At 41.2% G+C, this 24,366-nt stretch overlaps 1 protein-coding gene across 3 annotated transcripts in view; it reads right to left on the bottom strand.

Moving 5' to 3' along the window:
• ppp1r2 (protein phosphatase 1, regulatory (inhibitor) subunit 2) overlaps positions 1–22,310 on the bottom strand; it is a 31,123-nt gene extending 8,813 nt beyond the window's left edge. For 2 of the 3 annotated variants that reach the window (XR_013844442.1, XM_080011707.1), the window contains exons 1-3: positions 19,276–19,632; positions 1,483–1,590; positions 725–811 (exon numbers count right to left, since the gene is read on the bottom strand). Coding sequence is in view for 1 of the 3 variants with exons in the window: in XM_080011707.1 (XP_079867833.1) it covers positions 725–811; positions 1,483–1,590; positions 19,276–19,397 (317 nt within the window). In the remaining 2 variants the exon portion in view is untranslated. Of the gene's footprint in view, positions 1–724; positions 812–1,482; positions 1,591–19,275; positions 19,633–21,287; positions 21,364–22,275 lie in introns of those variants that run through there. The other variant, XR_013844441.1, reaches the window with a different exon arrangement.
• Positions 22,311–24,366: the final 2,056 nt, after the last annotated feature.

Below are 24,366 nucleotides of genomic sequence, written 5' to 3' on the forward strand. Positions count from 1 at the left end.
CACAAAACTCGGGTAAATGACATAAGGATTCAGTCGTACGTGCGTGGAACGTGTCAGGTCCACCGTACAGACAGGCTGTGTTGTTGTGTGCATGGCGTGGATTCGGCTTGGTTCTGAGAAGCAGTGGGTGAAACCCAGAGTAGGTAGATTAGGGCGGAGATTGGGACGTGCGTCGCTGCTGCTGGCAGCATGCGACAGCTCTGAGGCTGCAACTGAACAGCTGCTTCGCGCTGCAGCTGGGAGGGGGGGGAATTCTCCCTGGCCTCAGTTTGGTGTAAAGGTCTGTGATGTGGGGAATGGTGTGGTTTGAGCAGCCAGGTTGGTAGGTTGGTCTAATGAGCAAAAGGTAAAACCCCAATCCCCACACACACTCAGGAGAGGAGCCCTTGTCATGACACATGTCCATTTGCTCCTGGACTTATTCCAACTAGCCCACCCTCTACAATGAACTGTGTTTTCTTAACCCCATCATCTGTGTCTCTGTGCCGGAGGGCCCTGAATATGCCACTCGGGTGGCACGTGGCAGGCGAAACCGCCACAGTGACCCACTCGGGTAACCGTTCACAAAAACAGATTAAAAAGTAGACAAACAAGCACTAATCGGTCATAAAATGAACAACATACATAAAAAATAATAATAAAGGCGTAAGTGGCATTCAAATAAACATGGGTTTGGTCAAATTGTACTGGATCCATCGCCACGTCTCGACACTGAGGTTCTTACTTGGAGGCGAGGTCGTCGGCTGTGAGCGAACTGTGGCCTTCAGAATCGCTTAGAGCTCCCTCCTCCTCCTCATCCTCCCCCACCATCCTGAGAGAGAGAGAGAGAGAGAGAGAGAGAGAGAGAGAGAGAGAGAGAGAGAGAGAGAGAGAGAGAGAGAGAGAGCAAAGAGTGAGAAGAGGGGGAAAGGTTGGTGAGTGAAGGAGGTGGAGCAAAAGAGAGAGAGAGTAGACCAGATGAGAGAAGGGAGGAATGAACACAGGACAGGGTGAGGTGAAGGGCAGTGAGTAAGAAGTGGAGAAGGGCAGCAATATCTGTAACAAGGGCGACCTTTCTGCAGTGCAACCATATTAGATTGCAGCCCCTACCTGCTGAGACTCCCGCACCCAAACACACCTACAAGCAAGGGCTAATGTAATCTATATATCTTTATTTTTATTATTATTTTAACTGCTGTGTCGTTTTATAAGTCATAGTTTGTTTTTTTTCCCCACCATGTCCTTAGTTTACATTATGGTACTTGTTCCCGATCGTGATTTCCCCCCCCCCCCCCTGTCATCAAGAGAGATTTGTGAAATGTTCTTGGGATCTTCTGGCCAAGCCACACAGGTATTGACTCGGTTTCCTCTTTCAGAAAGATTAAGTTTTAAGTCAGATCATATCTGAATCATTCTGTTTCTAAACATTACTCAAACATTCACCTATATCTGTCTGTCTCTTGGTTAAACCTGGCTGGAGAGGTGTGAAGCCACATACTGTACCTGTTGTAAGGCGTGCTTGGCTCATCGATCTTCATCAGGCCGTAGTCTTTATCCGGTGGATGGTACGTGGCCAGGATATTCATCTCATCCCATTTTGTGGATTTCTTCCTGTAATCAGACAGATTGACAGAGAGGGGGGAGACAAAGTGACAGAATGAGAGGAAAGCAAAAGAAGAGGATAAGTTGAAGGTTGCCTCATTAGGGCCTCTGCGCACTGACTAACCACTTATCGCTTTACCTAAGGGAGCGCGCACACACAAAAAATTAAACACAAAAAAAAGTGGACAGTATGGCTACAAATGCAAAAGGAGGCCATGTTATGATTAAGTTCAGTGTAGGTGAGTGTCAGCTCTCATTCAGTGTAGGTGAAACAGAAACAGTAAGGGCACAAGCTAGACAAAAGGCTCATTTATCGCGCATGTTTATTTTTGACTGACTGTCGTCTCACCTCTGGAGACAGACAGACAGACAGACACACACACACACACACAGTCACCTCCCCCTGTTCTGTCACAGCTTGATTCAAAAATTACATTAATCCTAGCTGCCCTTTAAAATCCACAAGGGGAAATGAATCAGCGGAAAGGAGGAATTCTGCGTGATAGGATAAAGAGAACAAATGACGTTATATAAAGCTCCCCTTTATAGGTGGAAGGAAAAGGATTCAATTGTGGTAAAAAACATGAAAATAAAATATATTGAGGAGTGGCCGGAGAAAGTGAGCTACAGTATAATGTCAACCGCTGGACGGTGATTAATTATTTAGTTCCTGCTACTTTTTTCCCTTCTTCTTCTTCTTATATGTAATTCATTTTATTATTTTTATCATCTTTAATGATTTAATTATTTAAATATTCAAATTATTTATCCAGGGCAAAATACTTATATAATCATCATTCTCATTCTTAATAAACATAATTTATCCAATGAAATTTTACAGTTTAGTCGTCCAACATCATCTCAGTGGTAATACATCAGCATGAAGTAGATATGGTCATAATGTGATTAATGTCATTGGACTTAATGAGAAGATCATCAACAAGCAATTAGGCCAAATATTTCTCATGGTCTGATGTCTAAAATGACAGCGGCGGTTTCATTAAAACATTTTGACTGATGGTATGCAGGCATATATTTCAATATAATGCGCACTTTCACATGCACACGTTTAAAAAAAAAAAAATGGGGTATTCATAAGCCAGTGTACATTGCAAGTGCAATGTACATTTATATTTTGTAAATTTACCTGATTGAAATTATAGTAAATTCCATATTGCTATTCTAGTGGGTACTGAGAGTCAGCTTTATATACCATCCGACTCCAACAGGAGAGAACTGGGTTCAAGGACAACCTGCTGCCACGTGCAGGCATTAAAAGTACATCTCTGCCCCTCTCCTCTCAAAGCGCTGGACGCTGGAGACTAATAGAGAGATGGTGCCTCATTTACAATGAAGGTGTGTGTCACTTTCTACTCACATAATGAGATTTCTAAGAAAACAAAGAAAAACAAGTTTGATCATATTTGTATGTGTGTACCTCTATTAAAACTTAAGACTAATTAATGGGGATATTATGACCAAGCAGGTTGAGGTGTCGGTACGAACAGCAAGAACAGTTTATTGATTTAAAAACAAATACTTCTGAAATAGTCTATTTAAAGGAGGACCAAATAGCTATTTTAAGCAACAGCAGCTGGAATAGGAGAGTGTGCAAATGCTCAGTCAAAAATAATGTTCCTAACAATAGCAACTGTTAAGCTGGAAATAAAAAGCTTGGATGCCAGGTAGTCGGTAGTAAATTTCTCAGGTCAAATTGTAAGTGTGTGTGTGTGTGTGTGTGTGTGTGTGTGTATAAATGTGAGCCACAGCCAGCATCCTGTTTTTACTACACCTCCACTGGCCTTTATGTCTTCATTTCCACTCACTGAATGCAAAACAAAACTGAAAACCTGTAATGGAGAGTTGACGTAACCTCCATCTGTGGGAGAGCTAGCACTCTGGTCCACTCGTAGCAGGAACTAAATATAGACCAATAACCTCCTCCGTACGCTGCAAGCATCTCTACTAGGTGGCTAACAGCTGGGTGCATCCTACTTGACAAAAAAGTAATTAAATAGAGTGCGCTGTCATCGAGAGCCGAGCTGCACTATCAGGTGCCTTTGGCGTTGAGTAGCAGGGTGCAATAGTCTGGAGGTCTCCATTATGTAGCTGGAGTCCGGAAGCGCTGAGCGCTTTATAGCTAAGAAACAAAAGCCAACAACCAAATCCTAGAGTATTCTAGCTGCAACTGGTCATCTAGCCAGACTGATGAGTAAAGACGCACCTACTAGACATCTTGTATGTATGTAGCTTGAAAAGATAAAATTAAAAGGACACGTCATTATGAATTTCAAGGCCAAAGGGACGATTAATTATGCAAGACTGCGGTTAGAAAGAAACTTTGGTATCATAATAAAAAATAAAAAAAATAAAAAATAAAAATGCTATAAATATTCCATAGCTATTGTCCTCCATGTATTACAGTAATATTAGTAAGATATTTATCAGTAACAATCTGATTCAGCTTCTTGATTTGAGAGAAATACATCAACGGAATGAAAAGTGTATTTGTGCTCCACCGTTGAGTATGATTTGTTCGCAAAGCTCAACATACCCTATGATAGAGAAAAATGACAAAGCAAAACGGCAGCAGGAATAGTGGATGAAGTACAATTCTGTCCTTAACATTATGAATTAAATTATATAGTCATTGACTGTAAAATTAAATTTTTAGGTTTTACATCCCCTTTGTGACAAAAAAAAAAGAACAAAAAACAAAATTGAAACAGTGAGGCTGGGCCATGTAAGACTGACAAAAGCACACACATCCCACCCTAACCCCAACAGCCATCAGCTGGAATGCATTATTTATGACTGGGCATGAGGCTTGCACATCATTGTTCACAGATAATGGCTTGTGATTGAAGTGACAACTAGATCGGACCGGCTCCGGTCAGATTTTATTCAATTCAAATAAATTAATCTACAATAAAAACACACCGTTATTTTTGATTTTGTTTGGAGAAACTGGGTAATGGGGATGCGGAGATGGGCGGCACCGTGCCAACCCGCTTTTTCTTCCTTTTTTACCTTTTTTTAGAAAGGTTAAAAATACAGGACATTTATAATTTACGGGAAATAAACAACCTGAAGGACAGCAGAAAAGAAGAGTAAAATACGAGAGAATCCCGGGGGGTTGACAGCTATGGCATAAGCCCACCTACACTTGGCAACATGACATGTAAGTCGAAGTAAAGTCTTTGTTAGGGAAAATCTTTAAAAAAAATTTTTTTTATATAGTTTAGATTTAATTGCCGTATGTATGCGTTTATATTATTCTTATTATGATGGCCTATGTTTGGCCATCTTAATATTATATTTTACGCCTGCATTTCCACCGTGCGCAACCGATACTCGTAGTGTGTGCAGAACACAGCAGGTTCAAGTATAATATAATTATTAGAAAGAACTAATTATTCTTCAGCACACTTATTATTGTTCAGCAGCCCTTGTCGTTATTGTTCAGGAAAGAATTCTCAGAATTTTGAAGCCTAAAAATATGTGGAACACCAACTTCCGCATTACACACAAACACGCTTTATGTCTTGTTTAAACCGCGCTGTCACAAAGATCTCGTGGGGGAATTTTCATCCAAATCGATCCAAATATGAAGCAGATATTATGGCAGCAAAAAACCAACCTAAAAATTGAGCGATTTTAACACAGACGAGCCAGTTCTGACGCTGAAATATGCCCAAACCGGCTAAAACTATCTGAAACACATACTTCGGCATAAGCTACAAACATGTTCGAGGGGTCGTTTAAACCACTGTCACAAGGATCTCGTGGTTTAAATTTCATCCAAATCGATCCATATATGGAGCAGATATTAGTGAAAAACTGAACAAATTTGACCCAAAATATTCAGTTGGTCTTGGTTCACTGACACATCACACGTCTCGTTCTAAGATTAATGAGATGAGATTTAAAGTAAGCTAAGTTATGACGTCGTCATATTATTTACTATAAATTATAAATTATACATTTTCCGATTGACAATGTCCAATTGGACCAGTGTCCAGTGAGCACCGTGGACTCGGCCACTTTGTAGTTTGAAGACGGTACCAAACTATTGATTTATGTGTATATTTGTACAGCTTCTTACCTGGTAGTTATTAGTAGATATGTTAGATTGATATTTTAAATCCTTGGTCCACATTACCTTTACCCAATTAATACTTTTTTTTTTAATCCTTAAAATGTTGTCAGCGCTTCCCACGAAAACACTGAAATGTATTGTAAATGTACTTACCCACTTAACTTATTGAAAATCCAAATATCCAAATAAAAAACTCCACTCAACTTTACAAAAAAAATTACGTAAGTTAGACTGCTATTGTAAATCTATATGAATGGGTCATAACTGATGTCATAATTAATTGATACGAGATACACCATCTACCGTCAGACTCCGGATGTACTTCAATGCAACAGGACAAGTTAAAACAATGACAAAATATACTTTAAAATAAAAAATTAAACTTTTTTGTAATAAATGTCATGTATAAACATTTTCCTGTAACTAAATGTAAACTGAGGCAGAAAGTGTTTGTGATCTTGACAAATTATTCAATAATAATTCTAATTCCAAATTAATATTAAGGTACATAAATGCTGTCTGCATTACAATATAGTAATCTATTAAACTGAATTTTACAATTGTATTGTAAAAAATGACAATACAGTAGTAATTTCAAATAATAACACGTATTTAAATATTTTTTAAATTAAAATAATGTACTGTTATGAAAAGTAATTACAAAAGCAATTTGTTATAAAGGAGCCAAAAAATCCAGTTGTCAAGGTCAGTCCCAATATACGCTACTCACAAAAAGTTAGGGATATTCGGCTTTCAGGTGAAATTTCAGGATGAACCTAAAATGCACTATAATCTTTACAGGTGAACTTAATTTGACCTTCTCTAAACTTTTGAATGCACATGTCCAACTGTTCAATGTTTCAGTACTTTTTGCACAACTTGCTGTTCTCTAACAAGGAGCTGAACGGCAAAATTCACAACAGGTGTTTGATCCATGAATCGACCAATACATTTCCTGGTTCAATTAGAATTGGTATTTAAACAAGTCCTCTTCATCATGCTGTTCACATTTTGACATCATGAGACCAAGACGACACCTTCAACAGATCAACAGTACCTCGCCGTTGCGAGGCTTCAAACAGGATGTTCTCAGAGGGAAGTGGCCACTAAGCTTAGAGTGTCACAGAGTGTCATCAGCAGGTTCCAACAGAGATACAGAGACTGGAAGAGTGACAGAAAGGCAAAGAAGTGGACGTCCTTTGGCCACATCCCACACTGATGAGCGCTTCATTGTGAACAGTGCCCTGTGGAACCGGATGATGAATGCCACTCAACTCCAGGCACATTTAAGGGAGGTGAGAGGCATCCAAGTGTCACGTCAGACCATTCGAAACTGTTTACATCAGCGTGGTCTGCGTGTGAGATGACCTGCAAGGCTACCTGACCACACCACCAGGCACAGCCATCATCGTCTTGCACGGGCCAGGGAGCATTTACGCTGGACGAGGGACCAGTGGCTTCAGTGCTGTTCTCTGATGAAAGTCGATTCACGTTGAGCAGAAAGGATGTTTGAGACGTCAAGGAGAGCGCTATGCATCAGCCACTGTGGTCACCAGACAAGCCTTTGGTGGTGGTGGTGTTACAGTGTGGGCAGGTGTGTCTAGTCAATACAGAACTGCCCTACACTTTGTGAATGGTACAGTGACAAGCCCATACTACCTGAATAACATCATTAATCCAGTCATTGTGCCCCTGCATGAACAACACAGGCCTAATATGTTCATGGACGACAATGCTCCAGCTCATCAAGGTGGCATCATTAGGGAACGGCTGCTGGAGACTGGGGTACCTCAAATGTAGTGGCCTGTACTTTCTCCAGACCTGAATCCCATAGAAAACCTATGGGATCAGCTGAGGCGCCGTGTAGAGGCTCGTAACTCTGTACCCCAGAACCTCAATGACCTGAGGGCCGCCCTTCAAGAAGAGTGGGGTGCCAGGCCTCAGCAGACAATAAGTCGACTTGTGAACAGCATGAGACGTCTTGTCAAGCTGTAATTGATGCTCAAGGGCACATGACAAGTTATTGAGACATTGACATTTTTGGTTGTGGTAAACCCACCACTGTTGTTGGCTTTTGTTTCAATCAATTGTTTGAGATGAGGAAATCACCATTGCATGCTTTGACTTAAATGCCCTACTTTCATGATATAATATCACTGTAGCATGAACTTCATACATTTTCCATAAATTTCACCCGAAAGCCAAATATCCCTAACCTTTTGTGAGTAGTGTATATATATATATATATATATATATATATATATAAAAAGTACTGAAGAAAGATCTAATGAAAAAACAACCTATGGTACTCAACACTCATGGAAAAACTTGCAATGTAAGTTTTGATTCCTCATATGTATCCGTGTAAAGAGGTTAATTTCACCACGATGACTTAAAATTTAGAGACTCCAGAAATAAACAATGTTCAGATATGAGTTTAACAACAATTCTGAATAACAAGATTCAGAATGTTTGGACATGGACCTAGATGTTTTCATTAAAGGAAACAATCCTTATCAGGATATTAAAAGGTCTGGTAAAATAAATGATAAAGTAAGATGTATCTTATAATAACAGATATGGCAACAAGACAAATTATTTCATACAACATTCCAAATAACGATGCAGATCAGTTAACTGGCTGCATTGGTGTAAATCACTGACTCCGCGTTTTATAATATCACGATGCCAATTGATATAGCACTTAAGAAATCACTTAAATGATGGTGTATGTTGGGGTTTTTTTTTTTTTAAACTATCTCCAGTAATACATGTGCAATATCAAAAAGGGGTCGTGGTATGCAATGCTTGATTCACACAACACCAAGTTTGTGAGAATTGCGAAACACCCACTAGCAAAAAAATAGACAAAAGACATGAATTCCATCAGAAATCATAACCGTAACTAACAAGTTAGTCAATAAATAAATAAACTCACTCATTTAATGTCAATGCTGACAGTACCGAAAATGTTTTTAAAAAACAAACAAAAAAATATAAATAAAGGATACTGAAAATAAATACAATGTGTGTCTTGAACAACCATAAATTATAATTTAATATCAAATTCATTCTCTACAAATGACAAAAAAGGAACAAAAATGCATAAATACTTAACATTATCAATACAATATTGTATCAATACAAATATTACAGAGACCACTAAAGATGAAATACATTTAAATTCAAACGATGTAATTAAAGTCAATTATTCCGACAATAACAACTTTCAATTCCTACCTTTGACAATATATCAACAAAATAAACGATATAAAATGCAACATTTCACATTAAAATAAAGAAAGCTTTAGCAAAGAGTGAGATTTGTGAAACAAAAGGCTCACTCAATTACTTGGACGTAACTACATTATGTTTACATGTCTAGGTAAGTCACAAAATTAAAAAAAAATAATAATAATGGACATAACTAGACAACTTAACTCAACAATGTCTGCTGTTTATACATTAAGTAAATTGTGATGCATTTCATATTAAACAAAGAAAACTGTAACTTACATAAAATGAATAAACTGGACCCGGTGTATTGCTGCCTACAGCTTTTATTATTATTATTATGGTGAAAATCTAGACATTTTAGTGTTTTACAGATATTTGACTTTGTGACACACAGCTGCCAAAAAATCATGAAACCAACAATAATACCAGCTATGTTAAAAAAATATTATTTTATTCAACTATAAAAAAATAAATAAAATAAAACAGCCTTCAAAGATAAACAGTAGCGGAATGAGAGGAATGCCTTGAAGCTCTGGCAAACATCAGGGTATTTTATTCTCCTTACAGGCTCCTAAAGAAGGAAGTTGAATTGTTTAAACTTGGTATGGTGGTATTGAATGCATGGTGGGAAAGGAGCGCTAGTGCAGGATATCCTCTCGATGCGAAAGAATGGGGCAAAGGGGTATGTGTTACATAATGGTGTCGACACGAAAAAAGGATGGTAAAAGAGTATTTGCGCTATCTTTCAAAGCACACTGTGTGCACTTCTGCCTTAAACAATGAAAGGCAAACAAGGCAGAGAATATTTACTCTCGAATAAAACCCCAGTGCAATATCGTCAGCATTCAGTGAATAGGGTTTTACCATTAAGACATTTTACGGGGCGCGTGCATAGAACGTAATGTGGCAAATGCGGTCTCCCCATACCAGAAGTGCAGGATTCATTATTTACAATTAAAGTATTTCCAAAAATGTGGTCTTACTGACAACTTATGGTGGAGGTACACTACAAGAAGTAGAAGTTTTTGACCAAAAAGACATGTTCAGAACAAGATCAGAACAAACTGACACGGTGATCTGGGTTCTTGTGGTGTTATCTGCGCAGAAACCATAGAGGCCAACTTTGCCTTTCGTCTTTCTCCCGTTCTGAGACCTTCCCTTGTCGCAATTGGTCCAAATACAGTTACGTCATGGCAGGGGACGGATTTCAATCTCACTCAAGCTGTTTTTTTTGAGAGCTGCAACATTCGTAGCATGTTTTAGAGATACTGTATCTCCTCAAATATAAACTGGTACTCAAACAGAAACCAGTAAACAAGGCTGAATCTGAGTCAGTGCGTGTTTTGTTTTTTTCCCCTTCCCTAGCGACACGCTGTATACCACACATCACGCGCCATTCCTATGCTGGTTTTAGTGTGATTTTATTTTAAAACAATTGTTTTAGTTTGTTTCTACTTGCATGATACAAACATTTTAAACCAAGGGACGTTCTGCCTTGGATCAGGATAGTGGATTGCGTAATGTTGAGCGAGTATTATCTGGTCCACTGTGTGTCCCAACCGTAGCCTGTCTCCGGAAAAAAAATAAAGTACGAGTAAATAGAAATGTTAATAAAAGCCCCAGACACTATTTGAGGAAATACGGCTATTGTCAATAAGTAACAGTAAGTCTGATTTCACTATGTTTTCTTTTCTCAAAATTGAGAAACAAATTTTTTTTTTTTTTTTTTTTTAATTTAAAAAAATTAAAAGTTTTGAGCCACAGGTACACAGGGTGCCCGAGCCCTGCCCCGTGGTCCCCACAGTGCACCTCTTATCAGGCGGGGTCATTTTTACGGGTTAATGGGTATCGAGGTGGCGGATTGTCTTTGCAAGATATATTCATGAGGAACACCTCATGAACTGTGCAGCTATGTTTGCCCAGAGCAGCAAAATGCCTAGAGCTGGGGGTCCATGTACCTTTTCTTTTGTTTGCACCTGCCCCTCAAAGTCTCTGTACGGGATTGTAGAGGGGAAATGAGACCCGATCACCAGTGGTCACTTGACAGTTCTGAACAGAGGGGGAGAGCCTCTGTGCCCTCCCTTTCCCCTCCCACTCCTCAGCTCCAGTTTCGGAACACGGTAAACTACATCTACAAACTACATTTCAATGTTCCGATTTTTCCTGGTTGATAAAAAAATAAAAAATAAAATCGAATAAAATGTCTGTCATCAATGTCAGAGACACAGGACGCACAGTGGACCGGATATCATTCTCTTTCCATCAAGCAATCCACTGTGCTAATGCAAGGCGGAACGTCCCTTACCTTAAAATGCTCGGATCATACAAATAGAAAATAACGAAAGCAATAGATCTAAAATAAACACACAGTAAAACCAGAACATGGAGTGTGGAGCATGGCGCAATTCTTGAGAAAAACCACACACATATAGACTCAGATTCAGATATAACATACTCCAAATGACATGGTTGAATGACGAGGAAAGGGAGGTTGAATTCCGTCCCCTGCCATGATGCAACGGCATTTGGACCAATCGTGACAGGGAGAGAAACGTGAAAGGCAAAGTTATCCTCTGTGGCTTGCACAGAGAACACTGCAAGAACCCAGAACGCCAAGGCAATTTGTTCTTATCTTGTTCTGAATACGTCTTTTTGGTCAAAAACTTGTACTTTTTTTTAAATGTACCACCACGTTGATAGTGTGGTTTCAAAACACCAACTATTTCAAGCTTGTATGTATAAACTTAAGAGAAACAAAGCCTGCCGAGGAGCACAGCAAAAGTTTTGATTAAATACACTGTATTGTGGCTTACTTTGTTTTTGTTAAGACCCCTTTTAATGACTGGGGAAGATAAAAGTTTATTACAAAGGGTAGTATTGTGTCTTGACAAAGCCTGACTATCAAATATTATGGTCTATGAAGGTCAAAACATTTTGCAGCCGGCGAACAGTGGGCTTATAATAATTACATTGTGCTGAAGGTGCATTGGCTATGAGTTTATACTCTACAACAGACTGTTCTGTTTCAAATGTATTGGCACAAAATGCATCACAGGTAATATTTCCGAAAGTAAAGCCCTTGACAAGGTCAAAATGTTACCTAAAAGCGAAGGTTATATAACAGCTACCTAAAAAACTATACAACACAAAAAAAGCACCTGATTGGATGTTAATAGTTTGACCATAAGGAAAACATACATATATAAAAATACATATTACATATATACATACACACATACACACACAGTGGTACCTCGACTTACGACTGTATTTCGTTCTATAAGAACGGTCGTATGTTAAAACAGTTGTATGTCAAAGCAATTTTTCCCATATACACCACGCTCATTTTTTTTCTATGATTTCCTTCTTAGTTTCAATGGGAATCATTGCCTTTTCTTTTTCCCCATCAAGGGTGAAAATACACAGCACAAACACAGTAAATATAAAAAAATTAGGATACGCCACGAACTACGCGCACACACGATGTAGGTCGCCCGCCGACTGAGTGCTGACTGGCTGCCGACGCGCCAACTGCAAATTCCCACGGTCGTATCTTGGAGCAGTCGGTCGCAATAGATAGAAATTTTCGCGACTATCGCTACTCGTATCTTGGATTAGTCGTAAGTAGATGCAGTCGTAAGTCGGGGTACCACCCCACCCACCCACCCACACACCCACACCCACACACACACACACAAAACACAGAGAGATACAGTGGGGCAAAAAAGTATTTAGTCAGTCACCAATTGTGCAAGTTCTCCCATTTAAAAAGATGAGAGGCCTGTTATTTTCATCATAGGTATACCTCAACTATGAGAGACAAAATGAGGAAAAAAAAAAAAAATTCTAGAAAATCACTGTCTGATTTTTAAAGAATTTATTTGCAAATTGTGGTGGAAAATAAGTATTTGGTTAATAACAAAAGTTAATCTCAATACTTTGTTAGATACCCTTTGTTTGCAATGACAGAGGTCAAACGTTTTCTGTAAGTCTTCACAAGGTTTTCACACACTGTTGCTGGTATTTTGGCCCATTCCTCCATGCAGATCTCATCTAGAGCAGTGATCTTTTGGGGCTGTTGCTGGGCAATTCAGACTTTCAACTCCCTCCAAAGATTTTCTATGGGGTTGAGATCTGGAGACTGGCTAGGCCACTCCAGGACCTTGAAATGCTTCTTACGAAGCCACTCCTTCGTTGCCCGGGCGGTGTGTTTGGGATCATTGTCATGCTGAAAGACCAAGCCACGTTTCATCTTCAATGCCCTTGCTGATGTATCTCATGATACATGGCCCCATTCATTCTTTCCTTTACACGGGTCAGTCGTCCTGGTCCCTTTGCAGAAAAACAGCCCCAAAGCATGATGTTTCCACCCCCATGCTTCACAGTAGGTATGGTGTTCTTTGGATGCAACTCAGCTTTCTTTCTCCTCCAAACACGACAAGTTGAGTTTTTACCAAAAAGTTCTATTTTGGTTTCATCTGACCATATGAAATTCTCCCAATCCTCTTCTGGATCATCCAAATGCTCTCTAGCAAACTTCAGACGGGCCTGGACATGTACTGGCTGAAGCAGGGGGACATGTCTGGCACTGCAGGATTTGAGTCCCTGGCGGCGTAGTGTGTTACTGATGGTAGCCTTTGTTACTTTGGTCCCAGCTCTCTGCAGGTCATTCACTAAGTCCCCCCGTGTGGTTCTGGGATGTTTGCTCACCGTTCTTGTGATCATTTTGACCCCACGGGGTGAGATCTTGCGTGGAGCCCCAGATGGAGGGAGATTATCAGTGGTCTTGTATATAAATTGCTCCCACAGTTGATTTCTTCACAACAAGCTGCTTACCTATTGCGGATTCAGTCTTCCCAGCCTGGTGCAGGGTCTACAATTTTGTTTCTGGTGTCCTTTGACAGCTTTTGGTCTTGGCCATAGTAGAGTTTGGAGGGTGACTGTTTGAGGTTGTGGACAGGTGTCTTTTATAATGATAACGAGTTCAAACAGGTGCCATTAATACAGGTAACGAGTGGAGGACAGAGGAGCCTCTTAAAGAAAAAGTTACAGGTCTGTGAAAGCCAGAAATCTTGCTTGTTTGTAGGTGACCAAATACTTATTTTACCGAGGAATTTACCAATTAATTAATTAAAAATCCTACAATGTGATTTCCTGGATTCTTCCCCTCCATTCTGTCGCTCATAGTTGAAGTGTACCTATGATGAAAATTACAGGCCTCTCATCTTTTTAAGTGGGAGAACTTGCACAAGTGGTGGCTGACTAAATACTTTTTTGCCCCACTGTATATACATACATACACACTGCGCGCACACACACACACACACACACACCACATCAGTTTTCTGTGGGATTCAGGTCTGGAGAAAGTACAGGCCACTACATTTGAGGTACCCCAGTCCCCAGCAGCTGTTCCCTCATGATGCCACCTTGATGAGTTGGAGCATTGTCGTCCATGAAGAAGATATTAGGCCTGTGTTGTTCATGCAGGGGCACAATGACTGGATTAATGATGTTATTCAGGTAGTATGGGCTTGTCACTGTACCATTCACAAAGTGTAGGGCAGTTCTGTATTGACTAGACACACCTGCCCCCACTGTAACACCACCACCACCACCAAAGGCTCGTCTGGTGACACCAGTGGCTGATGCATAGCGCCCTCCTTGACGTCTCCAACATGGTTGGCGGCCATCATTTCTGCTCAACGTGAATCGACTTTCATCAGAGAACAGCACTGAAGCCCACTGGTCCCTCGTCCAGCGTAAATGCTCCCTGGCCCGTGCAAGACGATGATGGCTGTGCCTGGTGGTGTGGTCAGGTACCCTTGCAGGTCATCTCACACGCAGACCACGCTGATGTAAACCGTTTTGAATGGTCTGACGTGACACTTGGATGCCTCTCACCTCCCTTAAATGTGCCTGGAGTTGAGTGGCATTCATCATCCGGTTCGACAGGGCACTGTTCACAATGAAGCGCTCATCAGTGTGGGATGTGGCCAAAGGACGTCCACTTCTTTGCCTTTCTGTGACTCTTGCAGTCTCTCTGTAGCTTCGTTGCAACCTGCTGATGACACTCTGTGACACTCTAATCTCAGTGGCCACTTCCCTCTGAGAACATCCTGTCTTAAGCCTCGCAATGGCGAGGTACTGTTGATCAGTTGTAGGTGTCGTCTTGGTCTCAAGATGTCAAAATGTGAACAGCATGATGAAGAGGACTGTTTAAATACCAATTCTAATTGAACCAGGAAATGTATTGGTCGATTCATGGATCAAACACCTGTTGTGAATTTTGCCGTTCAGCTCCTTGTTAGAGAACAGCAAGTTGTGCAAAAAGTACTGAAACACTGAACAGTTGGACATGTGCATTCAAAAGTTTAGAGAAGGTCAAATTAAGTTCACCTGTAAAGATTATAGTGCATTTTAGGTTCATCCTGAAATTTCACCTGAAAGCTGAAAATCCCTAACTTTATGTGAGTAGTGTGCGCGCACACACACACGGCTTTCAGGTGAAATTTCAGGATGAAGATAAAATCCACTATACTACTATTTCTCTTTTTTCCACGCGATGTCTTTTTTTTTTCTCCCCCAATTGCGAGCGGCTACGCAGCCCTTTCCATAGAAACCGGAGATAACTACAGAGAAATGTTTTTGGAAAGAGTGCAATCCACTGAAATGTGTTTTGTATGAGGCCACATTGCACCGGAGACTGCAGCTGCTGGATTTGCTTATTGATCAAATTGTGTTTTATATACAAAAAACAAAACAAACTGTGTCTGTGTGTGTATGACTGGATGTGGGGTCAAGTTTATTGTTATAATGTGCATAAGTTAGGAGGGGAGGTGTCCAGGATAGTGTGGAAGGAGAGGAGAGAGGGAAGTGAGGAGTGCGCTGGGTACGAGTTAAGGAGAGAGTGACTGAAGAGAAGTCCATAATAAAAGGGGACACGGGCATCTCAGCTTGTTATTTTCCGACTGGACACCTCAACTCCGGGGTAGTTTTAAGGCAATAAAAGCGGCTTTGGCTTGCCATGGAGGTTCTGTCGACGTCATTGTCTGTCTGGTCAACCTCACCACGCATCACAGTATTAAACTGTGGGTCAAAAAATATTTTAAAACGCTGTCGTTCCCAATATTCCTCCTCTCTTTGCGACAAAATTGACGCGCCTGGGACACTTCACCAGGCAGCGGGTGGAAAACCATGCTGTGCACCACGCCTGTACGCTAGGCTAACGCGTCCGGTGGACTATTGAATCCACTGCTGGAACTCCACAGGCCACGTCAGCCGTGCGGGGTCCGTGCGTCATTTTTCTATTTTTTAGCTAGGTCTACCCCCCCCCATCTGTACTCAGCTACACAGCCTTTTCAATAGAAACGCATGATAAATCTACGTAGAAATGTTTTTGTAAAGAGTGCAATCAATCAAGTGGTCCGGTCAGAAAACAACCCCCTGGAATGGCCGTGTCCCTCTTTATTACGATCTTCAACGATTCTTTTGAATGGCTCTTTTGATGAGCCGTTTTGGGGGTTTTTTGGTTTTGTTAATCAAGTTTTACAGCTTTAAGTTGTGTTCGTTTAAGTTGCTGTCTCATGCTGTTGGAAAATGTTTTCCCTTCTATGTAAGCGATAGCCTATGTGCCTCCCTCGCTGGGAGCTGCCCTAGATGAAAAGGAGCACACCCACTGTCACGTCAGATTCACAAACCAAAGGCACACACACACACTGGTCTGACTGTGAGGTTTTATTTTACTTTTATTATTATTATTATTAGTGTGAAAAATACAGTTTATACCTGTTCTTGACAAAAATAACTAACTATAGTATTTGTTCTATCAAATCTTTCTATTGTGAAACTTTTTTTTTTTTTTTTTTTTTTTAATTATAGAAATATTAACGGAAATTCGTATTTGAATTATCCTCTATCCTGGAAACCTGCCCTCAAATCAGATAAACTTGAGCAAATTATAACAACCCAATAATTAACTTGAACCCCTGTCTCCCCCCTCCACTCACAGTCATACACACAGCGTTACATTAGTTAAATGTGGCATATGTGGCAGACTACTATATAAATTTATTTACAAATATGGGGCGGTCCGCCGGTAAACAAATTCAGTGAGCGCTGGGGGTGCGGGCCTCTCCAGTGAGTCGACTGCAGCTCCTAACAGACTTCCATGAAATTTGTTTCGGAGTTTGGAGAGCTGTGGTCGACTCCGGAGGGGTCTGCTGCGCCGCATCCCTCAACGCACACTGCACCGACAATCTGGCACTAGGGCTGCAGGAAAAAAATTCATAGAGGATGTGAAGATTACAAAACAATTAATAATAAAGTTCACTATAAGTTCACTCAGTTTGTTGTACAGCGAACGCACATGAGAAATTTTCCCGGTAACTGTGTGTGGAGTCCCCATCGGGGGAGATGCATGACCACACAGAGCATCTCCCTCTCCTCCGGTGCTTCACTGTGTGTACAAGGGAGAGTGTGCCTTTGACCAGAATGTCAAGTAATTCCACAGATGTGGCGATGGAGGTGGAAAATAAACCAGACCATCATTGAAAAAATGTCCTCTAGTGCAGAGGTTCCCAACCAATACTCACGGACCGTGCCGGGCTGCAGAGTATTTGCAACCGGACCGCGAGAACACAGGAGGGATTTTTCAGGAGCAATCTGCCCCACAGTGGAGCAGCAGCAGGAGTTTTTATCTGCTTTGTTTGCAGAAAAGATCGTTCTGATTGGATCTGCAGGCAGTAATTTTCCTTTAACTACCAAGAAAGCATCAGTTTTTCTGTGCTTATTTTGGTGAGTAACTTAAAGGTTGTGTAATAAGCAACTATCCACTGGACTCAAGTCCAGTTTTGCTAAAGCTCTTAGATGTGTTGTTTCAATTTAGATGTTCATGTTATTGTTATCATTTCTAATATTCAAATAAAAGCAATTTATTTGGAAACAAGTGTTTTTCTTTACAGATCAAGCCTTGATAGTCTAATAGTGGCATAGCCGTCAATGCTATAGAATTATTGGATCTTAAAGCACAGACTGAGGTGACAGCAGTGGCATGCTACAGCACAGTCAGCCTGTGCTGTTCTCTTGGCTGCACACGTGATCCTTCTGTTAAAAGTATTTTGCCTCCACTTTCCCACTTCTCAGAGAGAGACTATTTTTGTATCAACGTGAAGAAAGCTAGATTTACTGCTGGGAATGGAATTCACTAATAACTGCCATCCTACCATGACCCATTTTCTCATAGGGCTGTTCAGACAAGGACTGTTGTGCCATTTTAGAGAAGTAGGTTTTTTTGTGACATTTTTTGTGTCAACTAGGGCAGGTGAATCTTAAATTCTCTGGATACATAAAATAAAATGATAAAAACATAAATATATAAAAACAGAACAATAAACTATTTCGTTTATATGGCATTCGGTTGCCATCTTCACACTGGAGACAAATATTCAGCAGTATTTGGCTAGTGGACAGTGTAACCTTTCTTCAAGTACAACGTAGCTATATCGTTGTTGCAGTATGAAATTCTCAACATTATTTGAAGAATTTATATTTCTAATAGTTCAAACTATTGGAATACAGTATAAACTACAAATCGATAATGGTAAGTAGCTGACGTAAATTCGCTTAAATACGTTTTTGAGACCCATAGTACTTGATCTAGACCCCTGCTGACTTTTCTTATGGTTTCAGAACATGTGTAAATCGGTATTTCCATCATTTTTCAAACACACATTCAACATTTCGTTTGCGATAAAGAGGAGGTCATTAGAGTGAGCCGCTTTACGGGGTCTGGATGCGTTTATTTGACCTGTGGGTGAAGTCAGTGGGATGAGAAAAGGGACGTTTCAGTACCAACAGTGGCAGTCAGCTTGATAACAGTGGCAAACTCTCTGAGGTGAATGACAACCACTATCAAATGCATTGACACCAGACTTGCACATCCATTTAACGTTTATCGATGATTTAATAGTCGAAAATCGTAATAGAAATATATGAGCGTACAATTTATGTCAAATGACGGACCGTTGTTTGCAATGGCAGATGTGACGTTGGTCACTTGAAAGGGAAAAGAGTTTAACTGAAACTCAGCCCCTATACGATCACGTTACCCGGTATTACTCTCTTTACCATTTGTCAACATCACCAACAAGATAAATAAGCGCTCTCGTTCATGAGTGAGGTGAGATTGTCTTTGACAGCAGCGATAAATAACATTGAACTTGGCGTGCAGGATGGGAGCGTTGGCTAACGGCTATTTGCTAGATGCTAACTGCTAACGGCTAACAGCGATGAGACTGGCAGGGGCGGTAGCTAACTACCTGGCTGGGTAGCAGGACTAAAGTTAGCCGGCTACTTACTGTTGGTCATCGTCCAGGAGCCCGGGGCCGGTATCCACTGGTACGTCCTCGGGGACAGGTTTGACAACTGTCCCGCTGCTCTTGTTTTTCAGAATGCCCTTTATCGGCCGTGGCGCTGCCATTCCAACCGGGCGGTTGATTCCCAAACAAACCAATTTCTTCCGAACGTCCCCGCGTCCACCGACCCGATTCCCTCAGCACTCAACGAGCAAAGGCAAGTGGCGTTTAAAAGCGGTTTTCATGCCCCCCCCTGCGCTCCGGGAAACATTCCAAGCTGGAGCCCGCGCGGCCGGCGTGACAGCTCTGCGGAGCACGGCGCTGCGGACGGAGGCGCCGGTGCTTGCTCTCCGGTGTGGAGGTCCGAGGCGGCGTGCGGAGGTTTGTACCGACTTGCCGTGACCACGTGACTGTGACGTCGGACGTTTCGGGCGCCACTGGCCCACCGGAAGCGGAAGTTGATCGGCGGGCGTCGAGCGTTTTGGCGCCAACCCGTGAAACTATCGCGCCGATTTCGGTTTCGGTTTGAAGGGTTGGCGCGAGGACAGAGACGCGATCCGAAAAACTAGACGTACTGTCAGAGGAACAGGCTTGTGACCTCACAAAGACCGAATTCGTCACAGGGCGTTGCCCCTGCATCTACGGGGGCGGGGCTATGTGCGTCATTAAAAAAAAACAAGTGACTTTAGCGAACAAACACACCCCATGTATTGTATGTGCTCCTTTTATTGTTCACTTTGTTCAAATATGAAAATTGGGCTACTTGTACATGTAGACAAATTAAGCGGGCACCTGCTCCCTGGTCAGAACCACCAGTGTAGTGGCGATCCGTCCATTTGGTAAATGTATAATTAATCAGAGGCATTGGTCACAATTACTCAAAGCTGCCCCAGTGTCAGAGATGGCCATTAAGTCAATCTCTATTCTAATCTCTAATGCCTGTTCTAATCTGTATTCTGTTATATTCTCTAATCTAATCTCTAATCTAATCTCTGTTCTAATATCTAGTCTATTCTCTACTCTAATCCCTGTTGTGATCTCTATTCTCATCTCTATTCTCTTCTCTTCTCTAATCTCAAATCTAATCTCTAATCTAATCTCTATTCTCAGTCATTCTGTAGATTTCATCCTGCAGAGGTGCTGTGCTCGTCTCGTATCAGTACGTCTGGCTGTGGCAGACGGGAAATCTCTTTACATGAGGAAATAGAATAATAAATGGATTGGCCACAATAATTTGCCAATTATTCACATATGCATTAAAAGTGTATTCAAAGTGAACTGACCTGACTGAGGCCGGACAGAAAATTGTATTTTTCTTTTTGGGGTGTGAACACAGTGGCGAGAGAGGGAATCCAAAGCGATAGTTAGGAGGAATTTGCATGTGGGAGGAATTTGGAGTTGCATGGATGAACAGCGAGCGGACTGAGATTAGTGGCATCCGAGGTGGGTGGAGTCTGGATCCTACTCCTCCACAGGCTGCCGTCCTCATCCTTGGTTTCATTCAATGGGCTGTTTCCACCACTGTTTCCGCCACTGTTTCCACCGTTTTTCGATTTCTCCAAGTCTTTTTGCATCCCCCGGTGTTGAGAACTGGAACTCTTGGCCCCCACATGGTATCCTTTATTTAAGCACTTGAAGGTGGGAAAAGGTTTTCAAGGTTTTTTGTCTGACCTCCCTCGTTACCTTGGCCACGCCTGTATTGGGTTTGGATGATATTTTTGACGGTGTGAAGCCATCTACCAGCAAAGTAATGCTGACCCCGCCTTCAAGCAGAGCCGAGCGCCCTGCAGTTCTTTTTTCTGACCTACCCTTGCCCACCTTGCTGGTTAAATAGTACACACAAGATTTGTGGCCGTGTTTGACCACCATAAGGGTTCCAGCAGGCCAAGGCCTGGCATCAGCATTAGGGCTTTGGCTAATGAGGATTGGGGATGAGGAGCTGACCGCGCTTAGGAGACGCATGGGCAGGACACTTGCTGCTGTCTGGGTGGGCAGTTTGGGACCCACGGACTCACCCTTCTCTCCAGCAGCCATCCTGTTGGATCCAGGTGACCTAGAAATGCAATGGAGTGCACCACCCGCAGTTGGAACCTGGAACAGTCGAAAAAGCTGATTTCACTTGATGTGTATTAAAAAACAATGTGGTACGGCACAGTTCAACATTAATAACACTACCTTGATTTACTCATCATGACATTCCATTTGTAAAGCCTGTCTGCTTGTGTGTTGCATGAAACCTGTAATTATTAAGTGTATATGTTTGTGTGTTTTATATGACTGCATTTGAAGTACACAATAATGAGTTTAAATTGCTTTATACTACTTAAAATGTCACCTCACCACTGCCTTCTTCTCTGATAGTTGGCACTGGATTGCCAATCTGTGGCTCCTGAAGCAACGCTGGATAAACTCAACAAACCCATGTTATGGGTCCAGACAGAGCGTAGTGCCATGCAGCATCGTAGTGGTGAAATACGGAATATTCTCCAAAGGAGTGATCCTAAGCCTTTTTCATGTTAAGGACCCTCAATTTGATATGCATTAGGCCACAAACCCCATTTGGTAAGATTGTGTCTCTCAGAGCCCAATATGAGAAGATTTTAATTTTTGGACATAATTTAGTCCAAACTTCCAGACCTGTCTAAAGTGTCTATACTAGAGAGATAACAGTAAAACTAGGATCCAAACTTAAACTTCCAATAATGGTGAAGTTTAACAACTATCAACTACGACAATTTTCTGGGGTGCTCCCGGAGCCTCTAGAGCCTGGACCCCACATTGAGAACCACTGGATTTAAGGGAAAGAGAACATCTTGAACATGACACATACCGTACAATGATGAGCGCAATGTGTACTGGTGCCAGGGACGTGGAAGTTCTTGAATTTTATGCTATTCCGGGACCATATTATTAACAATGACCAAAATGTGAAAGTGTTATTTGGATATTTCAATACAAAGCACAAGCAATACAATACACAATAAGATAAGAAAACAGATATACCCAGTTTGATGTCGTAGTGTCTCGGCAGGTTGCACTTGTAGGGTTGGAGCTCTCCAGGAGTGCTCAGGCGCTGACAGGGAGACAAGGAAAGGAATGGAGGGAGACCACACACCAAAAGACACCCAAAGACATGTTGTGGTCTCTGTCACAGCATTAAACACGGACATTACTGCTGACGCTTCCTCCAGAAGGAAGAAGACAGCCATAGCAGATTGTCTTATGGCACAGTTACTTTAGAGCAGTAACAAAGTACTTGTGCTTCCCAACACAGCTACTTGCGTCCGCACTGTGCTCTACTGAAAAATCCATTTATATTAAAGAATTCATTCTGCAGCTACAAGGCTCCAGCTACAAGGTATTTGATGAAAATACCCCAAAGTACTTCAATATAAAAATAACTTTCAGGACACAAATTGTCATTTAATTGTATATGTTTTGATAAATATATTTGGTATGAGTAACTATGTACTTGGATAGGACATATGACCAGAAGCACCGGTCCAAACCACCACATCCATGCAAATGCTTCTTTCTGAGGTGCCCTTGCATCATCGAACTTCACTTGTTAATATTATTGAAGATATAAACCTTATTGAGCTGCCGACATCACCTACTGTTGTAGAGTAACATGGAATGAGCATAAGAATCACATCTGCATCAATATTTGTTTCCTTCCTTATTATTTTGATAGTGTTTTTAAAATAAAGCTTTCATAAATAATTTGACTAGTTACAGGAATATTCCTCATTAACTCTAAATAGGTATAATAGTCCAGATTGGAGGTGTCAGGTTTACATGTAACAGTTACATATAAATAAATTCCATGACTAGATTGCATATCGATTTATCATCTAATCTATACATTTTAGCTAAACCCTGCATAAACCTAAAACCCTCCTTTGAGCACCTTTATTTTAAAGCGTTTAAAAAAAAATGTTTGTTTCAGTCACTCTGGTGTCCTCAATAACCCTGCTTCATTTTGAATACATTTAATTTATTTCAAATCCTGATGGGCTTAAAATCTCTTAATCCGTAATGCCAATTACCCTTTGTCAGGCATGTGATGGCAGCCCCGGGGGTGATGCCCACGTCACCCAGAGCCCAGCTGTCCTGCAGGGAGGCTCCAGCGTGATGGTGTAGCTCCAGGAGCTGCTGGACCCGCTCAGCATGAAGGAGTTTCTCGGAAAGCAAGAGCAACTGAAAACTATGGGAGTTAAATCTGAGAATATCATTGAGTCAGATATATATATTAAAAAAAAAAAAAGCATTATATCTTAATTTTTAAAAATAAACACATCAGAACAATAAACGCAATCAGAAGCAGAATCAGTTTACATGGTGCGTTTCACTACAGATGATGAGCATTAAAGAACAATAAAATTGAATAAAAAGTGAAGTAAAAATAAAATAAAAAATGAAAATAAAAATGTAAAATTGTCTTGCACATATAAGATAATACTTTATTAATCCCCAGGGGGAAATTCACATATTCATGCACACAGACTTGCATACACATATATACAGTTTCCATACCAGCACATTCATCCTGCCTCTCAAAGAAATAAAATCTTACCTCATAAAAGGTAAGATGTGTTACCTGGAATTTCCAGAATGGAGATTAATAAAGTATTATCTTATCTTATTTGACAAGTCAAGCTTATCAATTAAGCTGACAATCATCATTATCTATGCAACAGATAATTATCATGAAGTACTGCCTCAGCAGTTCAGCACTGAAGTAGTGCGCTGAATGGCCTTGGTGAACATTTAATACCTTCACCATCTACTTGATGGCTCTCACAGTCTGATCCGGAGAGTGGTCCACGGTCACCGTGTGTCTTCACAGGAGATGAAGATCTTCATTGCTGAGAAGCGTCCATCAGCGGGTCCCCTCGCTCCTGCACTTCTTGATGCGGGCTGGACAGAGCAGTGTGTTGGGGATGGGGGTCAGAGGCACAGCTGTTGACCAGGGGCTGGGGTATGGGGGATCTGGATGGAGACAGGGGGAAATGAGACTTTTTTGTGAGGTCTAGGAAGTTCTTTCATCAATGAAAAGGCCTTTGCCCAATCTGAGCAGATAGAGACTAGAAT

The sequence above is a fragment of the Zeus faber genome, assembly GCF_960531495.2.
Source record: "Zeus faber genome assembly, chromosome: 1".
NCBI lineage: Eukaryota > Metazoa > Chordata > Actinopteri > Zeiformes > Zeidae > Zeus > Zeus faber.